The 22,438-nt window shown below is 41.4% G+C and overlaps 1 protein-coding gene across 1 annotated transcript in view; it reads left to right on the top strand.

Moving 5' to 3' along the window:
- Window positions 1-22,438, top strand: part of prex1 (phosphatidylinositol-3,4,5-trisphosphate-dependent Rac exchange factor 1) — a 106,834-nt gene that overhangs the window by 67,407 nt on the left and 16,989 nt on the right. Inside the window, exons 18-28 of the mRNA XM_080445834.1 lie at window positions 1,122-1,270; window positions 1,879-1,964; window positions 4,014-4,162; window positions 6,393-6,519; window positions 7,742-7,917; window positions 8,327-8,488; window positions 9,832-10,042; window positions 13,068-13,335; window positions 13,978-14,199; window positions 18,614-18,702; window positions 21,247-21,329. Coding sequence (XP_080301960.1) covers window positions 1,122-1,270; window positions 1,879-1,964; window positions 4,014-4,162; window positions 6,393-6,519; window positions 7,742-7,917; window positions 8,327-8,488; window positions 9,832-10,042; window positions 13,068-13,335; window positions 13,978-14,199; window positions 18,614-18,702; window positions 21,247-21,329 — 1,722 coding nt within the window. The remainder of the gene's footprint in view (window positions 1-1,121; window positions 1,271-1,878; window positions 1,965-4,013; window positions 4,163-6,392; window positions 6,520-7,741; window positions 7,918-8,326; window positions 8,489-9,831; window positions 10,043-13,067; window positions 13,336-13,977; window positions 14,200-18,613; window positions 18,703-21,246; window positions 21,330-22,438) is intronic.

The following is a 22,438-nucleotide window of genomic DNA, read 5'->3' as shown; positions in this document are numbered from 1 at the left end:
CCCCTCATTCACACTCTCCCTCTTTTGCACCCAGACCTCCATTCTCGCTCTCTCTCGCTCTCTCTCGCTCTCTCTCGCTCTCTCTCACTCTCTCCCCTCGCAATGACACGCCCACTCTCTGTGTTTCCCAGCACCAGTGCTGTAAAGTAACTAAGTACATTTACTCTAGTACTGTACTTGTTCAGGTATTTTTACTATACTTGAGTATGTCCATTTTTCAATACTTTATACTCCCACCCCACTACATCTCAGAGGCAAAGCTGCAACACATTGTGAGCCTGTAGATCAGCTATTTTCGAAAGCTATTTTTTGAAACATTTGAGTACTTACAGTACTTTGGTTCTGTAAGTATATTTTGAAGCCAATTCTTTTGTACTTTTACTCAAATCAAATCTGAATACAGCACTTTAACTCCTAACATAGTGCTTTATATTGTGGTATCGCTACTTTTACTTAAGTAAAACATCTGAGTACTTCTTCCACCACAGACCCCACTCTCTGTGTTGGGAGACCACCCCTGTGTGCCAACTCAGTGAATGTGCCCCATTCCCACGGAGGCCATGACAACAGGACAGAGACAGCCAGAGAGAGGAATAGCAAGTCCTCTAGCCACTAGCTACTAGATTCTGAAACTTTTTCATGTCAAGGAACCCCCAAATTGATTGGCCACGAACCCCCATCTGAAATGATTGTTTTTCCAGGGACCCCCATGTTTGAAGATTTGTGTTAAAAAATGTATGTATTCAAACATTTGAATACCTTTGACTACCCTTGGTGGTCCCCCGCAAAATTACTTACTATAGCATCAAAATCAATTTAACCACTTTAACCCTATTTTATAGTTAGGCTTTTCGAAAATAGCCGATTCACAAGCCCACGTGTGCTATTTTCGACAAAAAATAATAATCTTGACACATATCTTCTCCTATGGGTTCTTTACAAAAGGGGGTCCTTGACATGAAAAAGTTTGAGACTGCTAGTATACTACTGTATACTATTACACCGTTATTTTCTTTTTAATTTCATTTTGTTGTGGTTACAACCAGCAACAGCTTGAGAGTGTGACTCCAGGTCTCTGCCTGGGAAGAGAACCTTCTGATGTGTGCGTGTGTCTCCACCAGATGGCTGGTCTGCAGGTGGGCAGGAAGATCTACACCATCAACGAGGACCTGCTGTTTCTCAGGCCTTTCGCCGAGGTGGAAACCATGATCAACCAGTGCTTCTGCATCCGACGCTCTCTCCGTCTACTGGTGGCCACCAAGGGCAAAGAGTGAGACACTTCTCTATATGACTTTTAGGATCTTTTTGTTGGGTTTTCCCCTCACTTTGGTGTAAATGGGCTTCACATACTGCAGTTATTCAAGTGTGATCTTTTGGAATTATGTCTTTTCTGTGTGTAACGCCCGGGATTTGAACCCCGGTCTCCTGTGTTGGAAGGGACACTTAGGGCCCTATCTTGGGCGCCGCCTTACCCCTTATCCCTAAACTTATTAGCCATTTTAACTATTTTAAAAAACATTTTAAAACATTTCAACTAGCAGATCTACATCGACACATTGTGAGCTGGTAGATTGGCTATTTGAACTATTTAAAAATGTTTTTCAAAATAGTAAAAAATGGCAAAGCAGTTTAGGGATAAGGGGTAAGGCGGCGCCCAAGATAGGGCCCACAAGGCCAAACATCTTAGCCACTAGCCTAAAGGTGGCTGAATGCAGAGGGTGATCACCGAAAATGGTAGCATGCGCCCCCCCCCCTTCAGAGGGAATCCTTCTTTAGCTGGGGGAGATATTAGGCTATTTGATCTTCAGGCAGAGGCCCTAAGCCACTCTGCTACACATGAATGAATGAAATAATATATTGTTATGTTTTCTAAACCAGGATTGTGAAGATCCCTGACAACCCAGATGGCCTGTCCTTCAGACTGTCTGGTGACTGCCCTCCTCATGTCCATGCAGTCAGGAAAGGTTGGTGTCACTTTGTCAACCACTTTGATTCCCACTAGAGCCAAACCGATACAACGGCCATTATTTCCATCGTCATGGCATGCCCATATATTGGCATATACTGATGACATCAGCAATCTCCATATATTGGCATAAAAGGGACAAGGACTGACAGAGACAGAGATCTTGGCGCAAACAAATCAGTCAGCTTCATATAGGGCATAAAAGGGGGTATGCCCATATATGGGCATGATCTCCATATATGGGCATTAAAGGGACAAGGACTGACAGATACTCAGATCTATATAGGCACAAAAGGGGGCATGCACGAAAACAAATGACTATGACCCTATGACTATGACATATTGGTCAGATTGGCGGTGCGACGTAGGTGTGAGGGCCGCATAGCGGCCCGAACCTCTAGTATATATGTATTTTGTGATTAAGTTAAATGTTCTCAAATATAAACTTGAATCCAATCAAAATCTTTCACATTTCATGTGAGAAAATATGATTTGAAATATTTTGAATATATTTATATATTTTTTAAACGATACAAATCGTTTAAGGGGGTCCCTGGCACAAAAAAAAATCCGATGGGTGTCTGCGGACAAATACATATCAATTTGGGGGAGCTTGACATGAAAAGGTTTTAGAACCACTGCACAAAGAGATCGAGATCTTGCTAACGTCTGGTACAAACGGAAAAGAAAGCACAAAGATGAGGAGAAAGTTGAAGAATCAGACACCTGCTACACTGTAAAATGCTGCGTGTTCATTTAGCTCTGTGGGTGTACAAAGGGATCCACTTTGGTCCTGTGTGCGCACTGAGGATTTGACGGTGTGCCGTCTGTTTCATTGTGAAACCCATGCTGGGCTTTTAACTGCCACCTGTCAGCCACCTGGTCCGGGGTCATAGTTCAACCCTGCAATACACCAAACGCCCTTTTCAACACGTGCACATTTACACGCACGCACGTGCAGTCGCGCACGCACGCACACACACACACACACGCACACACACACACACACACACACACACACACACACACACACACACACTTATTATTTACACAACCTGGCTCTCCTTCTCTTCTTGCAGTCGTCCGACCAGATGTTCATGGAAAGACTTACAGTAAAAACCAATTCAATTGTGTAATCCTGCTGGAACACACACACACAGACACACACACACACGCACACACAGACACGGACACACAGACACACACACACACACACCCTTCCTTAAGTGAGGTGAGGAGGGGAATGTGACTGTGGTTTGAGGTCATGACCTCTCTGCTCTCCTTCACTTTCTCACACCGTCTGTCTCGTCTTTCATGACTGGATGTCCACGTGTCAATAATGCATACTAACTGATAACTGAGGCGTGTCAGTAATACATACTGTACTAACTCAGGGGTCTTCAACAGGGGGTCCGGGACCCCCAGGGGGTCCTCAGAGTTACTACAGGGGGGTCTCCAAATCTTTGTGCGATTGGAACCCTTTTTTTTTTACATTAACCACTTGAACCCTAGAATCCCTATTCTGAGGGGAACATTAGCCAAAGAGGCTAATGTTTTTGTTTTGTTTTCGTCGGCAAAGAGGTTTGGTGTAGAGGGAAAAAAGAGTAGACCAAGTAGAATGAAGTTTAAGTTTACTAAGTATTGATGGTTTAAGTGGTTAAATGTCAGAGAAATAACATGAATCCAACATATTGCTGATGATAGTGCCGTCAAACAGGTTATCTATGAACAAGTTTAATCTGCAACACTATTGTATATGGATTGTACAATGGACTGGTACTGCTTTTTTGTGTATAGTCACTGTTGTGACTTTTTTTTAAACTGCCAATAAAGTATCCTATCTATCTATGTAGTGGGGGGTCCCTGCTTCAGGGAAGGGAAGCCTGGCGAGGGAGGGAGCTCACAACCCATCGTGCTGCGATGGCTTGTGAGCTTGTAGATCGCCTATTTTTGGCTAATGTTCCCCCCAGAATATGGTGCTGGGTTTCAATAAAGTGACCTTTCACCCCTGCAGTTCCACTCTATATTGTTGTGGTTGTTCATGCAGGTGGGGAGGCGGCGGCCGCTGGCCTCCAACCAGGCCAGATCGTCCAGAAGATCAACGGAAACAACCTGAACCATAGCAGCTACCAGGAGGCTCTGGAGCACTTTACTGCACAACACACACACCAGTTACCACCACCGTGGGACCCTACGGTAAACTCACACATACACACACACACACACACACACACACACACACACACACACACACACACACACACACACACACACACACACACACACACACACACACACACAAGTACGCATACTCACACACACCAGCTCCCTCCACCATGGGACCAAACAGCAGTGGTCCTCCATTGGTACCCTCTCAGAGTTACAGACCTGTAAGGGACCCCCCTCAAGCCTACACAACAGGTGTTCTTTAACCCATTAAGACCTGAGGCCGATTCTACGAATGCCTTCAAAACCAGTAGTTCTCAAACTTTTTTGCCAAGGACCCCCAAATTGATATATATTTGGCCGCGGACCCCCCCACCTGAAAATGTTTTGTGCCAGGGATCCCCGGAAGAGACAATTTGTGTTAAAAAAATCAAAATAATTCTAAATCTTCCAAACATTTAAGATTTAAAAAAAAAAACATAAATAGCAGATGCATAGCGCGGCACGAAGTGACCTGCTGCGAAATTGTAAATCTGCTATTTTTGAACAGCCAAAGTATAAATGGATTAAGTGGTTAAAATGCCTGTGATGCTGTATTAACACATTTTGCTGGAGACTCCCTGGGATCCCACCAAGGACCCCTGGGGGTCCACAGACCCCACTTTGAGAACCACTGCTGTAAGAGAAGATTCGTCAAGATTTTCTAAAATCTGTCAAAATGTGACATGTTGTTGTGAGCTTGTACTGTAGATGGCTTATTTTTGAATAACACAAAGAATAAAATGGGGCTTAAATGTTTAAACTGTTTCCTGGACCTACAAATCTGGTCTATAGACCATATTCACACGGCGGCCATATTGCCATTAAGTCAATGAAATGCCACCCCAGTTGCCACCCCAGTTGCCACAGCAACGCAATGTTAAATTCCAAAAAAAAAACTTTTATTTTTTGCATTATTTAGGGCAAAGAGGTTTGGTGTAGAGGGAAAAAAGAGCAGACAGAGTACAAAGCCAACGGTCAGGTTTACTTAGTAATGAGTGTGAATATGGACTATAGAAAATGCTATTGATCAGATCTGTAGGTGGTGCACTTGAGTGCATATGATGAAATCAAAATAAAATAATCTCTTTCTTGGTGGATACATTTTATTTTCTGGCCAAAAAGTGGAGCCTCTGAGAGGCTTCCCACTGCAAAGAATAGGCTTTCAACGTCATAAAATGCCTTTGTTTCTGTTGTAGTGAAATTATATTATTTATTTCTACTACAGATTAGACATCGCACATTATAGTCTACAGGAAATGCACAGTTCCTGGCAGAGCATTAGAGAGAACTCGCTAATGCTATGGACCAGAGCTGAGAAGCAGTGCTTTAAAGTAAACCCATTCTTCTATTACAATCCACTACAAGACCTTTACTGACTAATTACGTCAGGCAGCCAGCCAGTCCTGGCATGATTGAAGTTCATTGGTTATTGTGTGAGCATTGTATGGATAGAGCGGCCATCTGGGACCCGGAAGGTTGCTGGTACAGTCCCAAGCTCCTCCTGGCTTCCTGTCCAGTGTTGGGCCGTAATGTATTAAGTAATATATTACTGAAATAATATTACTTTCCCCAGTAATGAGTAGTGTAAGGCAGTTGTTCTCAAACTTTTTATTTATTTATTTCAAGGACGTCCATAACTCACCCGTAAGGGTCCATTTCATTCCATTTGTACTGAATACTCAAGTTACAGACCCGTAAGTGTCCATTTGGAATCCCCCCTAAGGAACCCTGAGGGTCCCCGGACCTCATTTTGAGAACCACTGGTGCAAGGGATTACAATTGCCAAAACAATATACACTATACTTATATTACAATTACTAATCCAATTACGGTAACTCTAACAACTTTTTGACTCCCCATTAACACTTTGGGGGGGCTCGGGGGTTGTGTTGAGACAGCAATGTGCTGTTTGATTGGATAATTATTGTTACAATAAAGTGGATTCAGTTCTAAGAGTAGCTGGCTAAACGGGTTGTATTGTACATCACATTTTTGGAAGGGGGGCACAAGTATTATAGTAATATAATGAATAACCTAACTAATTACTTTTGATATCAAGTAATAAGTAAAGGAATGTTGTAATGGACTAGTAAGTAAAGAGTAACACTTCCCTTAGTAACTTGTCCAGCACTGCTCATGTCTAAGTGTCCCTCAGCTAGACACTGAACGCCACTGAACGTACCATGCATTTGATGCTGTGTGTGTTTTTGTGTCTCAGTGTCAGTGGGTGTACCATCTATTTGAGGATGTGGAGGAACTACAGCAAGGAAGAGGAGGTACAGATGAGGAGGAGGGGAGCCACTTTAGGCCCTTCTCAGAAGAGGACAACAGTCCCAATGGAACAGGTGACACACACACAAACACACACGCTCATCTCCTCCACAAATGAATTGAGCTCCACCAACATATCTGACATTATTTGACTTTTTTTTATTACATTGATTTGCAGACCCTGTGTCACTTTTAACACATTGGGTGCCAGAGGTTTATTAAAATATTATACGTTCAGTGCCTGCTATTCTTCCATCCACTTACGTTGATACGTTTCGTGCTGTAGAAGCCCCGACGCGGAAGTGCATGTAAACAAAGCGTGCGTGCGAGACGGCGGAGGGTCCCGACTAACGCCTGGAACAATAATATTTCTAACACGATCCTCCATTGCAGAGTGATCGCCGATAGAAAACGGCTCGCTTCCACCACGTTAAAAAGAAATGGAGATATTAAGCTTTTAGTCAAGGAGTTAACATTGGAAAGGCCGACCGGAAGGATTTTTGACATGGATCCACATCCGGCCTCTCCTTCTCAGAGACTCCTTGGATGATCCCAAAGTTTCGTAAGAGCGCCCCACGTGGGCCCCACGTATAAAAATAAAATTGGGTCAAAAACGGTCCGGATCGTTTTCGGCGCTTCTCGTTTGGATTCTCAAAAACGGTCCGGACCGTTTTTGGCACACAATGTGTTAACATGGCATTCCTATTTTTTTGTCATTATAGGCGAAGGTTTTCAAAAGTTTTCAAAATAAATTTTGAATAGGGCTTAAGTTGCTTAAATAAAATTCAGTTCATGTGTTTATTTTTGTAATCTATCAAAAGTTATTTTTGTTTATTTATTTGCTTATAAAGTTAAGTGTTCTCAAATAGACACTTAATTCAAATGGAATGCTTTTTCCAAATACTGTAGATTAGAACATCGCTCATCAGTGATGCAAGGTCATAAGGATCACTTCAGGCCTCTGCATTTTATGGACATAAAGAAGAAGAGAATCAGAATCAGAATCATCTTTTATTGTCACATCACAGGTTAAGAGGTGTAAAATTAGTTTTTGAGCAAGCTCCATCGTTTTGATATGTAGATACAACAACGTATCTACATATTTACACATAGCTTATCTATCCAAACATTTATGTACATGAGATGTCGAAATAAGGTGCATGAGCATAGCAGCTGGTATCTGTTCCTAGACATGAGTGCAAGAAGAGTATCAGTGCATGTACATGAATCACACAAAGTGCTTCCTGTATGTATATTATCCGGAAATGCATTATAAAAATCCATCCGTTCTCACAGACAACCGGTTGAGCACGTTGTCGTTGTCGGAGGGTCTGCCTGTGGTCAGCCTTGCTGTGGACAACGTTCACCTGGAGCACGGTGTCGTCTACGAGTACGTCAGCACCGCCGGCATCAAGAGCCATGTCCTGGAGAAGATGGTGCAACCCAAAGGCTGCTTCAGTATCGCTGCTAAGGTGCCATTATGACTTTTTGTTTTGTCAGATTTATGCTGCGTTCAAGACAACTCATAACTTAGTTAACCGCGTAAACCCTATATACTTAGTTGACCGGATAACTTGGTTTGCTCCTATTTTTCCCTCTACACTAAATCTCTGATAATTGTATGAGAATTTAATACAAATTTCTGACCTAAAATTCTGAATTGGCTCTTTTCCTATTCTTTCTTTTTTTTTTGTCTTGAATGCAGCATTATTATTTTTTTGGCATAATCAGTCCTTTTCCTAGTTTGGGTACTGTATAAATGTGTATTGTGGTGGAATTCAGTTCACCACTGAAGAATGGGAACTTTGCTGTATCATATCAGCATTGGTAAGCTACTGTAGCAGTCAGTCTATGTTTACCAAGTTGTTCCTGTCTTCTCAGATCCTGGAGGCATTTGCGAGTGATGACAGCCATTTTGTCCAGAACTGCAGCCAGCTGATCTCGCAGAGCGACCGCGTGGTGTCCATGCCCCAGTACGAGTTCAGACAAATCTGTGACACCAAACTGGAAAGCGTCAGACGGCGCATCAGCAGCTACAAGCAGGTACTGCATAACATTACTGTCGAGTGGGAACCTTGTATGTCGAAAATGTTTACTTCTCTCGACTCAACTTTTCCATTGCACATTCCTCTCAAAGGGGTTTTAAAAAAGAACTCATCATTTTCATCCAAAAGAGGTTCAAGGTTTAAGTGTGAGGACCAAGCACCACTCTAATTACAGACAATGAATTTACAACCATAGCAAGAGATGGGACAGTAAGTGTCACAGCAGTACTGAAATTATTTCCCATGTCAACCATATAAGAACATTCTGCATAATAATTGCCAACTTGCTGGTTCTCAGCCAACTTGCACATGCATATCTCTTATGGTTTATGGCAGGGGTCTTCAACAGGGGGTCTGGGACCCCTAGGGGGTCCTCAGAGTTACAACATGGGGGTCTTCAAATCTTTGTGTGATTGCAACTTTCTTTCTTTTTTTTTGCATTATTTAGGGCAAAGAGGTTTGGTGTAGAGGGAAAAAAAGAGCAGACAACGGTCAGGTTTACTTAGTAATGAGGTTTTAAGTGGTTAATGTCTGAAAATACATATTAACATTAATCCAACATATTAAAAGAAAAGATAATTCAACAAACCAAAAAAAATGAATTTACACAACAGTGATGATAGTGCTGCCAATCAAGTCTATGAAGCTATCTATGAAAATCTATGAACAAGTTTAAACTGCAGCACAATTTTATACAATATGTAGTGAGGGGTCCCTGGCCTGAAAAACGTTGAAGACGCCTGGGTTTATGGTTTATGTTCTACTCAGGGGTGATGTGATGGACAGAAACTCATGTATGTACCTTCTGTCTGAGAAGCGAAAGTGAAGGAATCTCATAGCGTGGCTCAATCACCTTCATCACCACCAACCAACATGTGTTTAAATCCTGTGTTCTCAACAACCAAGTACGGTCGTAGACGCGCTGCCATGAAAACGCCATTGGCTTTAGTTTTTGCTTTGGCCCGAAGTCCCGAACTGAAACATGACATGCTTTATGGCTTAGCGTACTGTCTGTGTAGGTCCTGTCTCTTATGGTGCACTGACTGCACTCCCTTATTATGTCTAAACATGGATTTGGAGTTCCACATGCAAAATAAGTCTATTTTGTATTTATTTTTTACACTTGGATTAGTACACAGCTGTAATGAACCGAATGACCTGTACGGATTCAGGTCGGTATGAATATCTGTCTGTCTGTCTGTCTGTCAGCAGCGTTTAATGGACTAGTCAACTGGTCACTCACATCCCTATTCTAAAGAGGTAACCAGTGTTTCTATGGCTTGGGTTGAACTACATACTATGTCCAGTTCACCATCATTGTATGTCCTTCTTTTGTCCCAGTTTGCCGTTGAGCTGAGGAGCAAGGCATGGCCCACCTTCAGGCAGGCTGGTACATGCCCTCACCCTCTGGGCTTCATGGACTTTGTACCCACCAACTGCCACATGAACCTGATGCAGGTCTCGTACCCAAAGAGCACCACCTCCGCTGGCAGAACCTTCAACATCCGCTTTGGCCGGAAGAATTCCTTCTATGGCCTGGACCCTGATCAAGGTAAACACGCCTGCTCACTTGCTAGGCCCCAAATACAATCCTCGTTCCGCTGCTCTCCTCTCTTCTCCTGCTGTCCATGCGTTTTTCTAGAGATGTCCGATATTATCGCTCCCCCCGATATTATCGGCTGATAAAACTTTAATATCGGAAAATGTCAGTATCTGTTTTTATTTATTAGTTCATCTGCTGTTGGCTTCAGCATTTCTGAGCCTGCTTGAACGCAGCATGAGACGTTATCTGGCGCACGATTAATGACCTCATCACTTTTTCCCAAGTTTGAGGTCCTTCTCTCATTTTGCACAGAGAATGTTTGCATTTGGAAAGCCTTGTTGCATTTATGAATGCATCCAGTGGGGCATCACAATAAAATTAGGCATAATGGCATAACCAGGAGATAATGTGATGATGCATTAGTTTTGGGGGGAAAAGCCTGCATATATCGGTATCGGTTGATATCCGAAATTAAGAGTTGGACAATATCGGAAAATCGGATATCCGCCAAAGAAAAGCCAATATCGGACATCCCTTCATTTTTGCCATCCGATATCCCCATTTCTGTGTGTCCACAAATAATATAGTTTTGTTCCCCTGATAGCTGCTCTAAAGAAGCCTTTTTATTCACGTTTATGTACTATGCTGCAGCCTTTAGTCAATTTACTGTATGCCGCTTGTGTTGGTGACTGAATGTAAGTGTTGACTTTGCCTCTATTTCCACCTATTGGTGGCCTATATAGACTATACACCTGACCAGCTGACCAGCCCAGGCATAGAAGGCCAGGTCGGATGTTAAGTCATCTTTATACCGTCTTTATGAAGTATTTTATATTATATTGTTACCCTTTTTGTTACTTAGTGTTAGTACTTATCTGTACTTCTGTTTTCTGCTCTTACGTATCTTTGTTTCATCCTTACTGCTGTGCTTCTATGACAACGGAATTTCCCCCGGGATTAAAAAAGGTCCATCTATTCATAGACAAACATTTTCACTGCACAACACTATCGTATGATGAAGTATCGGATAGCGCTTATGTCTGTTGTTCCCAACCTTTTCTGGACCAGGGCCCACCTGGAAACATGGAAAGTGTTCGCGGCCCACCCATATGACCACCTCACACGGCAGCTGTGCATTTTCAGAGCAGGTTTATTTTGATGATCAATCAATGGAATGTGCTCCGGCTTGGATCAGTGGAACTAACATAGTATACTTTAAGTTTCTATTTATGGGTTTCACAATGAAAACACATTTTTCAATGTTTGAAATAAATAATACCATGACTTTTTTTTAACCCATTCAATCCGGGAACGCATCTACAAATGTCTTCTAAATCGTTTTCTGAAAACCGTATATGTTGCTATAATATCAGTGGTTCTCAAACCTTTTCATGTCAAGGACCACCCAAAATGATATGTATTTGGTCGCGGACCACCATCTCAAAATATTGAGAAGCAAAGATTTGAGTTCGCTTTAAAAATATATATATTCAAAGATTTGCACAAACTTTCATGATTTTTCAAAAATAGCAGCTTGTATATCTGCTATTTTTGAATAGCTAAAGTATAAAATAATGGCTATAGCTAAAATCTAAAATGACACTGATGCGTTCCCGTATTGAAGTATCGAAATAAAGTTGTTATATATTATTATAAAATCTTAGTGTTTTGCCAAACATTTGGGGGCCCACTTGCAATGCCATCACAACCAGTGGGCCCTTTCCACAGATTGGGAATCGCTGGCTTACTGTAAGTGGTTACATTTCACAGCACAGGAAAGGGAATGGTTCTCCGTTTTCCCCTCATTAGCCGCGCAGTCTCACGGCAACTCCGTGCCATTCGGTCTCCACTAGCCCGTGGCTAATGCTCTGCGGCGGGACTGCGTTACGTCACCATTGATAAGGCATTGTGTTGAGTGGAACACTGTTAACGACGGAGTTTAAATATTTTGACGAAACTGGGAAAGCTCAGATGAATACATATCAGCGAAGAGGGTAGCATGTCCCACTAATAATTACTTGCTGACAGATATCTAATTTTCCAGTAAAAATGTACAGTATAGTACACAGACTACACACACACACACACACACGCACATGCACATGCACATGCACATGCACATGCACATGCACATGCACACACACACACACACGCACACGCACACGCACACGCGCACGCGCACACGCACACACACAACACACATAGAAAGGGTACTGCGTGTTTCAGCTGGTCGAGCATTTATAAGTGCAAATTACACCAGAAGTCAAGGTCGGATATCTGCTTCCCACAGCTGAGCTGCCTGTCGTCACACTAATTAATGCAGCTCCATGCAGTGGACAACAAATGTATGTAGTCAGCTAATAGCATCATATCCAGTAGGCTAATAGTCTCGCATTGCCAGACGATGAGATCCCTGCCTGCTGATGTTACCGATTTTAGATGGTGACATCTACATTCAATGTAGATGCTGAAACAGTGGAGAAGACCTCAGCTGACGCCTTTGAAATCCAATCCTGATATTGTCCCAAATATGAGGGATCTACCTAGAGTCTTCGCATTGGTGCTGCAATGCAGTTATTTTTTTTAATCTCCAAATTGCTTTTCACCCAGTTTGCTTTCAACCAGTCTCTAGTTTAGCGAAGCAGAATCCACATTCTTTGCATTCATTTGTTTTCCCAAAGAGCGACCGTGGGACCTGTTTCACATTTCAGCTTTCTGTTCCCCATGGTAAAATGTCGTGGTCATTTTTACTATCGCAGCTCTTTCTTGTTGAAAATCTGTTACTTTTGCTTAGCGACGCGGTCATCCAGGGGAATGGAAGCTGGCCCTAACTAGAACCCAACTGATGCCGATCACGATTTTGGAGAGTCCTAGACCGCAGATTACCAATGTGTTGACCTATATTTTGTAAAAAGTGCAAAATCTTGAAATCAATTAGAAAATCGTAATTTAAGTTTCTATTTGAAAACATTAAACTTATTATCAAACAAATACATACCTAAGCTTCTCCATCTCCCCCTCTGTCTTCCCACAGCAAACCTGAACCCCATGTCCCACACCCAGCACTGTGTGACCAGCATGGGAGCGCCTTCCTGGCACTACACTGGCCTGGAGGGGGAGGAGCTAGACGGAGAGGAAGGGGAGGGGCTTATAGAGGATGGGCGAGGAGGCCATGGGGAAGGGGGGCTGAGTCACCTGCTCAAACAGGAGGACATGGAGAGTCAAGACGCCTACATTCATCTGTACAGTCGCCTGGATGTGGCCGTGCGGGAGATGAGGCAGTACGTCGCGCAGATCGATGTGTAAGTGTCTACAACAGCCATTCTCAACCTTTTTCATATCGAGGAGCGCCAGTTTGATATGCATTAGACCAGGGGTCTTCAACGTTTTTCAGCCCAAGGACCCCTTAGCTGAGAGAGAGATGAAGCAGGGACCCCCATTACATTGTTTACAATTGTGTTGCAGATTAAACTTTTTCTCGACAATATTGTGTACAATAAAAAAAATTAACGATAGCTAACTGAAACTGTATTGTGTGTTTACAAAACTAACTAAACTTATAGACAAAATGCCCTTAGTTCTCGTTTGTGCATGGTTGGTGGTTCATCTGTAACTGAATACATTTTTAAATGCTATCTTTTGTTAAGTTAAATTACACAATCCTTACCTTTTCAATCCTGCACCTGACAAATAACTCAAAGTATAAAAAAAACTAAAGCTAACACTAAAACAAATAAAAACTAATAAAAGCTAGCAAAGCCGCTAATTAAAAACTAATTAAATCTAACTGAATTAGAAAAATATATTCAAAACGAACTTAAACTAAAATGAATTATAACCTTGCAGGGGATACAATACATTGGTTATAGGGATTTCATTTCGGTTAACCTGACTGACTGACTGAACGTTTTTCACATGACATCGTTATGCATTTATTTGTCTAGACTCCTATCGTCCATCACGGAGCCCACACAGCCCCAAGGAGGGGAGGGAGGGGAGCCCCCGGCCTACGAGGCCAGCCAGCCCCCCTCCGTGGCCCCCTGCGACGAGTGCTGTGACCAGGACAAAGTGGAACACGGCGGGATCAAGAGGGTATGCTTCAAGGTGAACGAGGACGACCAGGAGGACTCGGGTCACGACACCATGAGCTACAGAGACTCGTACAGGTGACTGTCTACCACTTTCACCCCCCGGGGTCCCAAAATATCACCTAGATATGTATGGTAAATACAAAAAAGAGTCTAAAATCCCTGCTAGTCCCTAGATGGCATGTTTGGTGAATTACATCTGACTTTTACCAATAAAAACACTTATTGCAGTATAAATAGCATGTGATTACTTCTGCAAAATGTTGTGGAATTACTTTGTTAGAAGAACCCTGTAATGCACCAATTAAAAACATGAATTACAGTATAAATAGCATGTAATTAGTAATATCACAGGCTGCGAAGTGCAGTGGGCCTACTTTTTCCCCCAACTACCCTTACATTTACAGATAGAAACATAAATTACAGCCTAAATATAATGTAATTACTAATCAGGCTAAAAAATGAAGTTGGCCAACTACCCTAAAATTGAGATGAAAAACTAAAAACTAAAAAATACAGTATGACTAATGTTGGTCAACACAGAACCCACTCTGAAGTTGAACACCAGGCTGACTTACTGTAGGCCCTCTAAACATTTGTATCGACTGTGACCCGAAAATTATATTTTATATAATATAATATTGATTATTACATTCACAGGAATAGGCATTAACTGAGTGCACGGTCAATTATTTCCCCCCTAATTACATCATTGTATCAAGTCATGTCTTACATGGCATTCCATGACATTCATGGCAGCATATTTAGCAAAAAAACTTTTTTTGTCCGATACCGATCTGTTGAACATAGCGATTTTTTTACTCGAAATATTGTCAGAAAAAAACAAAAGTTTCCAAATCAATTTGAAAAGCTTTCTTAAACCATTATACAATGGGGAGGCTGCAGCCAGATGCTATGACTATTTAGGGATCTTTGCCATAGAAATGTTTGGGAACTCCTGCCACTATGGAGGAACTCCCTTTTGTATACAAGTGTAAAGTTCTCTGCCTTCAGACGCTGTGTTGTTGTTACAGTAGCTTGTAAATCATAGACACTCTCATGCGCTGAAACATAAATGAGCCTCCCAAGGCTCTCATTCAGGCTTCCATGTGGGCATTTCAACCATAGCACTGAGGGCTGGAAACGTCACCAAATAACGTTTGGGTCCGACTCATTCACTTTCCCGTCGGACACACACTGTCATCTGCATTTCATTAAGCTCCACCCTCCACCACCACCCAGCGAGACAGAGGTACCGGTCGTTGGAGTGGAGCTCTGGTGTATAATCCAGCTCAACGACTGGGCTGGGCCTCTCCGCACACTCTGTCATTATCTCTCTACGCACTACAACTAACCCATCAAAATGGACACACATACTGTAAGCATATGTGCAATATACGGTATGCAAATATAGCCTTGTTGTTTTTCTGTCGGCACTGGTTCCGAGTGAAAGTAGCAAATACCACGATGTAGAAATACTGTGTTTACGAGTAAAAGTCCTGTATTGAAAATTGTACTTGAGTAAAAGTACATAAGTATTGGCAAAATATACTTCAAAAGTAAATGTATTCATTGTGTCAGAACTTTTATCAAAAGTTTTCAAAATGTGTCAGAATCTTTTGAAAATAGCTGATCTACAAGCTCACAACACCTGCGTTGTGAGCTTGTAGATCTGCTATTTTCGAATAGTCTTAGTATTAAATTGGGCTTAATTGGTTAATTCTGTTTTGTAATGATACTCTTTAAGTCTACAAAGTAACTTCTAATTAAGATATTCAAATGATTGTAGTGAGTAAACAATATACAATATTTGCCTCTGTGATGTAGTGGAGTAGAAGTATAAACTATTGAAAAGTGGAAAAACTAAGTGAGTTAAAAAGTGTACTTAAGTACAGTATTGTATTTAGTTACTTTCCACCACAGACTGTGAGTGCACTGTACAACATGCACTCACACACAAACAGCCACGTTATCCCTCTTGAAAGCACTCCCTGCACTAATTTAACAATGTCAGACGGAGGACATTACGGAGGAATGCAAAGGTGTGGTCCAACGTTCAGAAGCTCTGAAATTTCCTGCTGTGTCCTGCGGGGGAGGTCTATGAGAAGCGGATCAAATGAACGTTTAAAAATTAAATCAATCTGTTTTCTCAGGGTGTGTGTGTGTGTGTGTGTGTGTGTGTGTGCGTGTGTGCATTGTTATACTTGTGAGGGTCAAATGTCCCCATACATAAGTAGAATGTGAGAAATAGACATTGTGAGAGAATTGGTTATTTTATGGTTAAAAAATGTTGTTAGACTTACAATTAGGAAAAGATTTGGGTTAGGAATAGTCATTTAGACTAGAGGTTAGGTTAAGGGGTTGGGGTTAGAGTTATGCCTGATTTATACTTCGGTGCAGTATCGCACACCGGAAAATAGACGATCTACAAGCTCACAATGCATCTCAGCGTGACAGGAACTGTATTGAGGTCCTGTCGTGTGTGTGTGTGACTGTGTGTGTCTGTGTGTGAGTGCGCTTGCCTGTGAGAGGGCAGTAAGGGAGAAAAATAACGTCAAATACAGGAATGATATTAGGAAGAAGGAAAGCGGGGAAAGAGAAAGGGAAGTACGCCAGGTTTGTGTTTGTGTTCAGTCACATGTTGCTGTCTGATGATTACATAACGGGTCTGACTCTAGACATGCACAGGAGTGTTAAAGTGTATTAAGGGTTGAACCCTTTATTGACAATGAATTCAAAAGGATAAAAGCACACAAAAAAGCCTGAAGGCTTGTTTTCACTGTGGTCCTTTGGGGGAGTGGATGCAGGGGGCGACAACACAAAAACAAGACGAAGGCAAAACAATAAAAGAACATTTAAATTCATACCAACCGGTATAAATAAGACTGTAATACTTCTCCCACCTAAACCCAGGTCAGATCCTACCTAATGCACAGATACTGCAAGTCATTCCCCCTCTCTCCCCTGCCTTTTCTGTCTCTCTGTCTCTATACTGTATGTGAAAAAAAAATCAATCAGTCTGTCTGTCTCAGCCCAGCGTAATAAAAATGGTAAATGGTGCATTTACTGTATATAGCACTTTTATCCAAAGTGCTTTACATAGATTGTGCATAACAGCTTGGGAACACAAAGATGTGCTTGTCTTTCAGACATAAATCATAAATCTTCACACAAGGTGTGACAAGATGAGGTACGAATGCCTGTTATTATTATTTAACAACATGAACCCTAGCATCCCTATTCGGGGGGGCGAACATTGGGTGAAATACAAGATCTACAAGATCACAATGTATCGCAACGCAATTAGTGTAGAGCGAGAATGGGAGGGGGCCCGGGGGACTCTGGTCAACTAACTATACAGTGTTTATGTGGTTAAGACACATTTTGAGCAAATATGTCTGTATGTTTACGTTTATTGGAATGTGACGCAGCTGCATGTTAACAATATTTCACTGAGGGACTTTTACTTCACTTTGGTGTCGCATAAATCACAAGTCAGAAGAGTTATTTGACTGCATAATTACAAGATCCAAATTCTCTCTGTGGTTGGAAGGGAACTCTTGGCCTGTTATTGAACCTTATCAAGGTTCAAGGTTTTTGTGTTTTTTCATTTGGCACATGCACTAGTTTACAATCCGGCGGTGGCAACATTGCAGCCAGTGAAATTCTTTGTACTTGGAGCCTCCTATGCAGCCTCCTAAAAATTATGCAATAAGGAGATCAAACATAATCAACATAATGAAGTAAAATGGAATAAAATAATTAAGAATCTAATCAAAACCTGTACAGTCTACCCTGGGTATTGTCATTGTCAGGAAGAAACCTTTTATCACCATATTCCTTACTTTTTCCCCTTTTCTTTCATAAATGACTGCCCTATTTTATAATTTGTCAAATGACAGTGTCGCACAAATGTAGTGAAAATTGCTGATCTACACACTCACAACCCGTCGCCGTGCAGAACAGTCCCTTGCTTGTGTTTCAAACTCTTTGAGTAGTACACCAGTGGCAAGTCAACATCTCAAGGCACACCTGTATTTATAGCAAAAGTAGCTACAAGCTCACATCTTGTTGCATTGCAACTTTTTTTGAGCTTGTACTGTAGATAGTTTATTTCCGATATATTTGAAAATGTGTGAAAAAACATACAAATTCAAAATAATATACATTAACATTTTTCACCTGTAATGACATTCCCAAAATAGGGACCCTAGGTCAAAAGCGTTTCAAATAGATAATTTTAGGGTATAGAATTAGCTTCTGTTATTGGGAAAGAGTGCAGACAATGTACTGACAGAGTAAACATTGATGCATAACTTTCTGTACAGTTGTATATATTGCAATAATAAGGTTTACTTGTAACCAAATCCTAAGGCACACCTGGACGTGTCTCATGGCACACCAGTGTGCCTTGTGTAAAGGTCCTTCATTGTGTGTGTGTGTGTGTGTGTGTGTCTGTGTGTGTCTGTCTGTCTGTCTATCTGTCTTGCAGTGAATGCAACAGCAACAGAGATTCAGTCTTGTCCTACACCAGTGTGCGAAGCAACAGCTCTTACCTGGGGAGTGATGAGATGGGCTCAGGTAAGGAATCATTTAGTGACATTTACATTACCTTACAGTACATTTATAGTAGTGGCTGTGAGCTGGTGAATAGGGATCTGTCTCTCTAGAGCAGCGCTAGCTGTCACGTTGTGCTTGTGACGTAGGCTATCAGAAACAGCTGTGCCTGTGAGCCACAGTGCAGAGAACGCAGCTTAGCTTGGCCACTGCCAGGCTCAGAGGAACGTGAAGAAACCAAAGTAGTGGTCAATTTTCCTGTCTCGTTTTGAGATGCAAAGATGATAGCAGTGTATAGTATAACACCCCAACTTGTCCATATTTTGGACTTAAAGTGAATGGAGAAGGCGAGCCAGTACAATCAGCGGCTCCGTTTGGACATGAACACTTCCCGACCTTTTAAAAAATAAATAAATACATTCAGAGTGATAAAGTCTCTCCACAATAGTAAATGCATAGCCGCAAGCAACTTAAATGCTATTAATGCATCCAATCTGCATCCAAGTTGCAATACCCTCCATTGACAGCCCATTAATGAAACGGAAAAGTGATTGTATTAAACCACGATAAACCAACCCAATATTGCACCTGTACGGACATGCTTGGGTTATTATCCTCTTTGTCTCTGTCAAGTCTTTGTTTCATAAAGATCTACCGTTATCATGTTATAAGCAACTTGTACTATGTCAATAAACTCACACTAATGTGTTCGAGTTTGGAAGCACTCGTTTTCAATGACTCAACTGTCCAGCTGCCTCCTGCATTATGTGCAATTTCGAAACAAGTGGAACACAGGACGTTGAGTGATTTCCAAACGAGCTCTTCCCAACTGGAACACATACAAAAATAATCGCTGCATGGGGTTTATTGACAGAAAGTTGTTCATAACATGTCGACGGTGGAGAGTTAAGCGTGGTTTAATACAATCAGATAGGAGATCATAGTACTTTTATGTTTCATGAATGGGCTGTCAATGGAGGGTATTGCAACTTAAATGCAGTTAACTTAAAAGTTCAGGTAAAAAATGATAATCTATACGTATATTAGGGATGGGTATTGGCAAGAACCTCACGATACGATACGTATCACGATACTTGGGTCACGATACGATTATATCACGATATATTGCACTACGCGATATATTGCGATATATTGCGATACGATACATATTGCAATATATTGTGATACGATATATATTATATATATATATATATATATATATATATATATATATATATATATATATATATATATATATTACTACATATTGTATATGTATACACTACATATTGAGTAGCTGCAGATCAGTGATAGGTTCTTTGAATGTTTTTTCATAAAGCCTGTATCTGCAAAATAATATATATATATATTTTTTAAACATTTATTTTATTTTTATTTAAAAAGAAATCACGATATGACGGCCTGGAGTATTGATACAGTATCGCAAAATAAAATATCGCGATATATCGCGAAATCGATAATATTGCCCATCCCTAACGTATATAGTAGCCTACTACCGTATATGTGTCTGGACAGACAAGGATGTAAACTGCAACTGTTTGGCAGAAGCATACTGTACAATCGCAATGCAGTATGAAGTAATTACATGAAGTAAACAATAGAGTAAATTAATATTGACATTCTACTAAAGTCCTGAATGGCAAAGTAAAACCGGTGGATCCAATGACTGTCATTTCAGTGTAATATGAACAAGTCAACTGTAACCAGCTGTAACCAGCAAACAAACAATGCATCCCTCTAATATCATTTAGTAGTATCGAAAACAAGCCCAAAAGAATCGACTAGGCCACATCACATGAAAATAGCAGATCTACAATATATATTTGAGAATCACTGGTTTAAATAATAATTGGCCCAAATAAGCAACTACACTTTAGAAACAAGCCCAAATAAAACCACAACCACCAATGTTTGTTTACAAGCAACTTTACAGAAAAATAAGCCCAAAGTCGCTTATAATAAGCGGACATGGCAACACTTTTCCCAACACGTAATAGCTCACAACTGCCATCTAGTGGATTAATAGGTGTACGACGCCTCAACGTCATAATTCCAACGGATTTAACGTGAGCGACCTTGCATGTGTCCATAAAGAACGCAAGACATCCCTCACCCCCTGACGCACGTTAAAGACCCATCTAGGGACTTTGAACGTCCCTTAATAACTCTTTGTTCAGTGAACCACATAGACTGTACCGGACACACAAACCAGTAACACAATTGTGATGCAATAAGTGCAGTCTCTTGTGGTGGGTGTTCCGTTAGCTAAAGGATTCTGTGCCATCCAAACAAGATCTTGCATTTCACTGCTTGTACCTGTATGAGTTATGACAAATAAACCACCTTGATTCTTGAAATGTAAATGTTAGCCTTTTATTTGATTCAAAGCAAATTTCAAGGACAAGTACATCTTGGTTGTATAACTTCTCATCTTGCATGGATTTGTTTGCTCATATTCGTTTTTTTATTTTTACTTCGTTGTTTAGTGCTTCTGTATTATTCAGACGTTTCATCACTTATTCATTGACTCTGTCACTCGGCTTCTAGGGGACGAGTTACCTTGTGACATGAGGATCTCCTCAGATAAACAGGATAAACTGCATGGATGCCTGGAACACCTTTTCAATCAGGTAAAAACTCACCAACAACCTGGTATTGTTCAAGATTCAAGATTTGTATTAATATTTTATACTGTATATGAGGACTCAATAGCGAGATTCTTTGGTTTTGGTTCCTTGGTAGCAATGCTGTCATGGGATGTGTTGTCACGTGTAAAAAACACAAACACACTAAATCGGGCCCCCAAACTATGAGGGCGTTACCATGATGATGAGTTATCTGGTGCTGTCATCTATTTTCTGGTTAGCATCCTGGTTTTCTCCCTCGACCTCACTCTATTCTCACATAGCCAGACAATTAGAGATCTCTGCCTACTGATACGTATGTCTTGTGACAAGTATATATGGGCTAGAACAGCGGCAAGAATGGCCGCAGACAAACCTACTGTACACCTACTGTTCTGCTTTGAAAACCAATCCTGATACAGTTCCAGTATGGGACTGCAAAGCAGTAATTCTTCACATTTCCAATTTAGGCGTGGGTCTCTGATTGTCTGGCTACTTAAGGCTATCACTCATCTTGCCTGATGCTTGGATGTGCGCCGGTGTGGTGCACCGGAAAAAGCAGAGCTACAAACTCACAGTGCGTTACGCTGCAATGCATTGTAGATCAGCTATGTTCGGTGCACGACACCGGCACTCAACTAAGTATACATAAATCACCCGTGCATCTCTCTGGTTTTCTGTCTTTCTGACATGCATATGCATAACTGACATGCAGTCAGTTTTCTCAGTTCAGGACACCCATCCACATGCATCTCCTCTAGCCAACATTCAATTCCCTTTGGCCCAAAAGACTTCCTCTGTGTTTGACTCCTGTAGCTTCCCTGCGTGCTAATTGCCTCTTTAACATGTTGTTTGTTCTGACAGACTGCAGCCAGAAGCCATTTGGGATGTAGTGAGGGAGTCAGAATGCGGGTGCACGTCTGTGTGTGTTTGACAGGAAACAAAGGAAGGCGGTGGTTTTAACCACATGAACCATAATGTCCCTATTCTGAGGCAAAAATAGTACATGAGCTATTTTTGGTGAAGATATTTGGTGTAGAGGGGAAAAGGACTCGGGTCAATTAAGTATATAGGGCTTAAGTGTTTAACCACTTTCCACCTAGTGTTCCTTTTTG

The sequence above is a fragment of the Gymnoscopelus braueri genome (genome assembly GCF_963280865.1).
Source record: "Gymnoscopelus braueri genome assembly, chromosome: 12".
NCBI lineage: Eukaryota > Metazoa > Chordata > Actinopteri > Myctophiformes > Myctophidae > Gymnoscopelus > Gymnoscopelus braueri.
The sequence above is the reverse complement of the archived record's forward strand: the minus strand, read 5'-3'. Positions and strand labels throughout refer to the sequence as shown.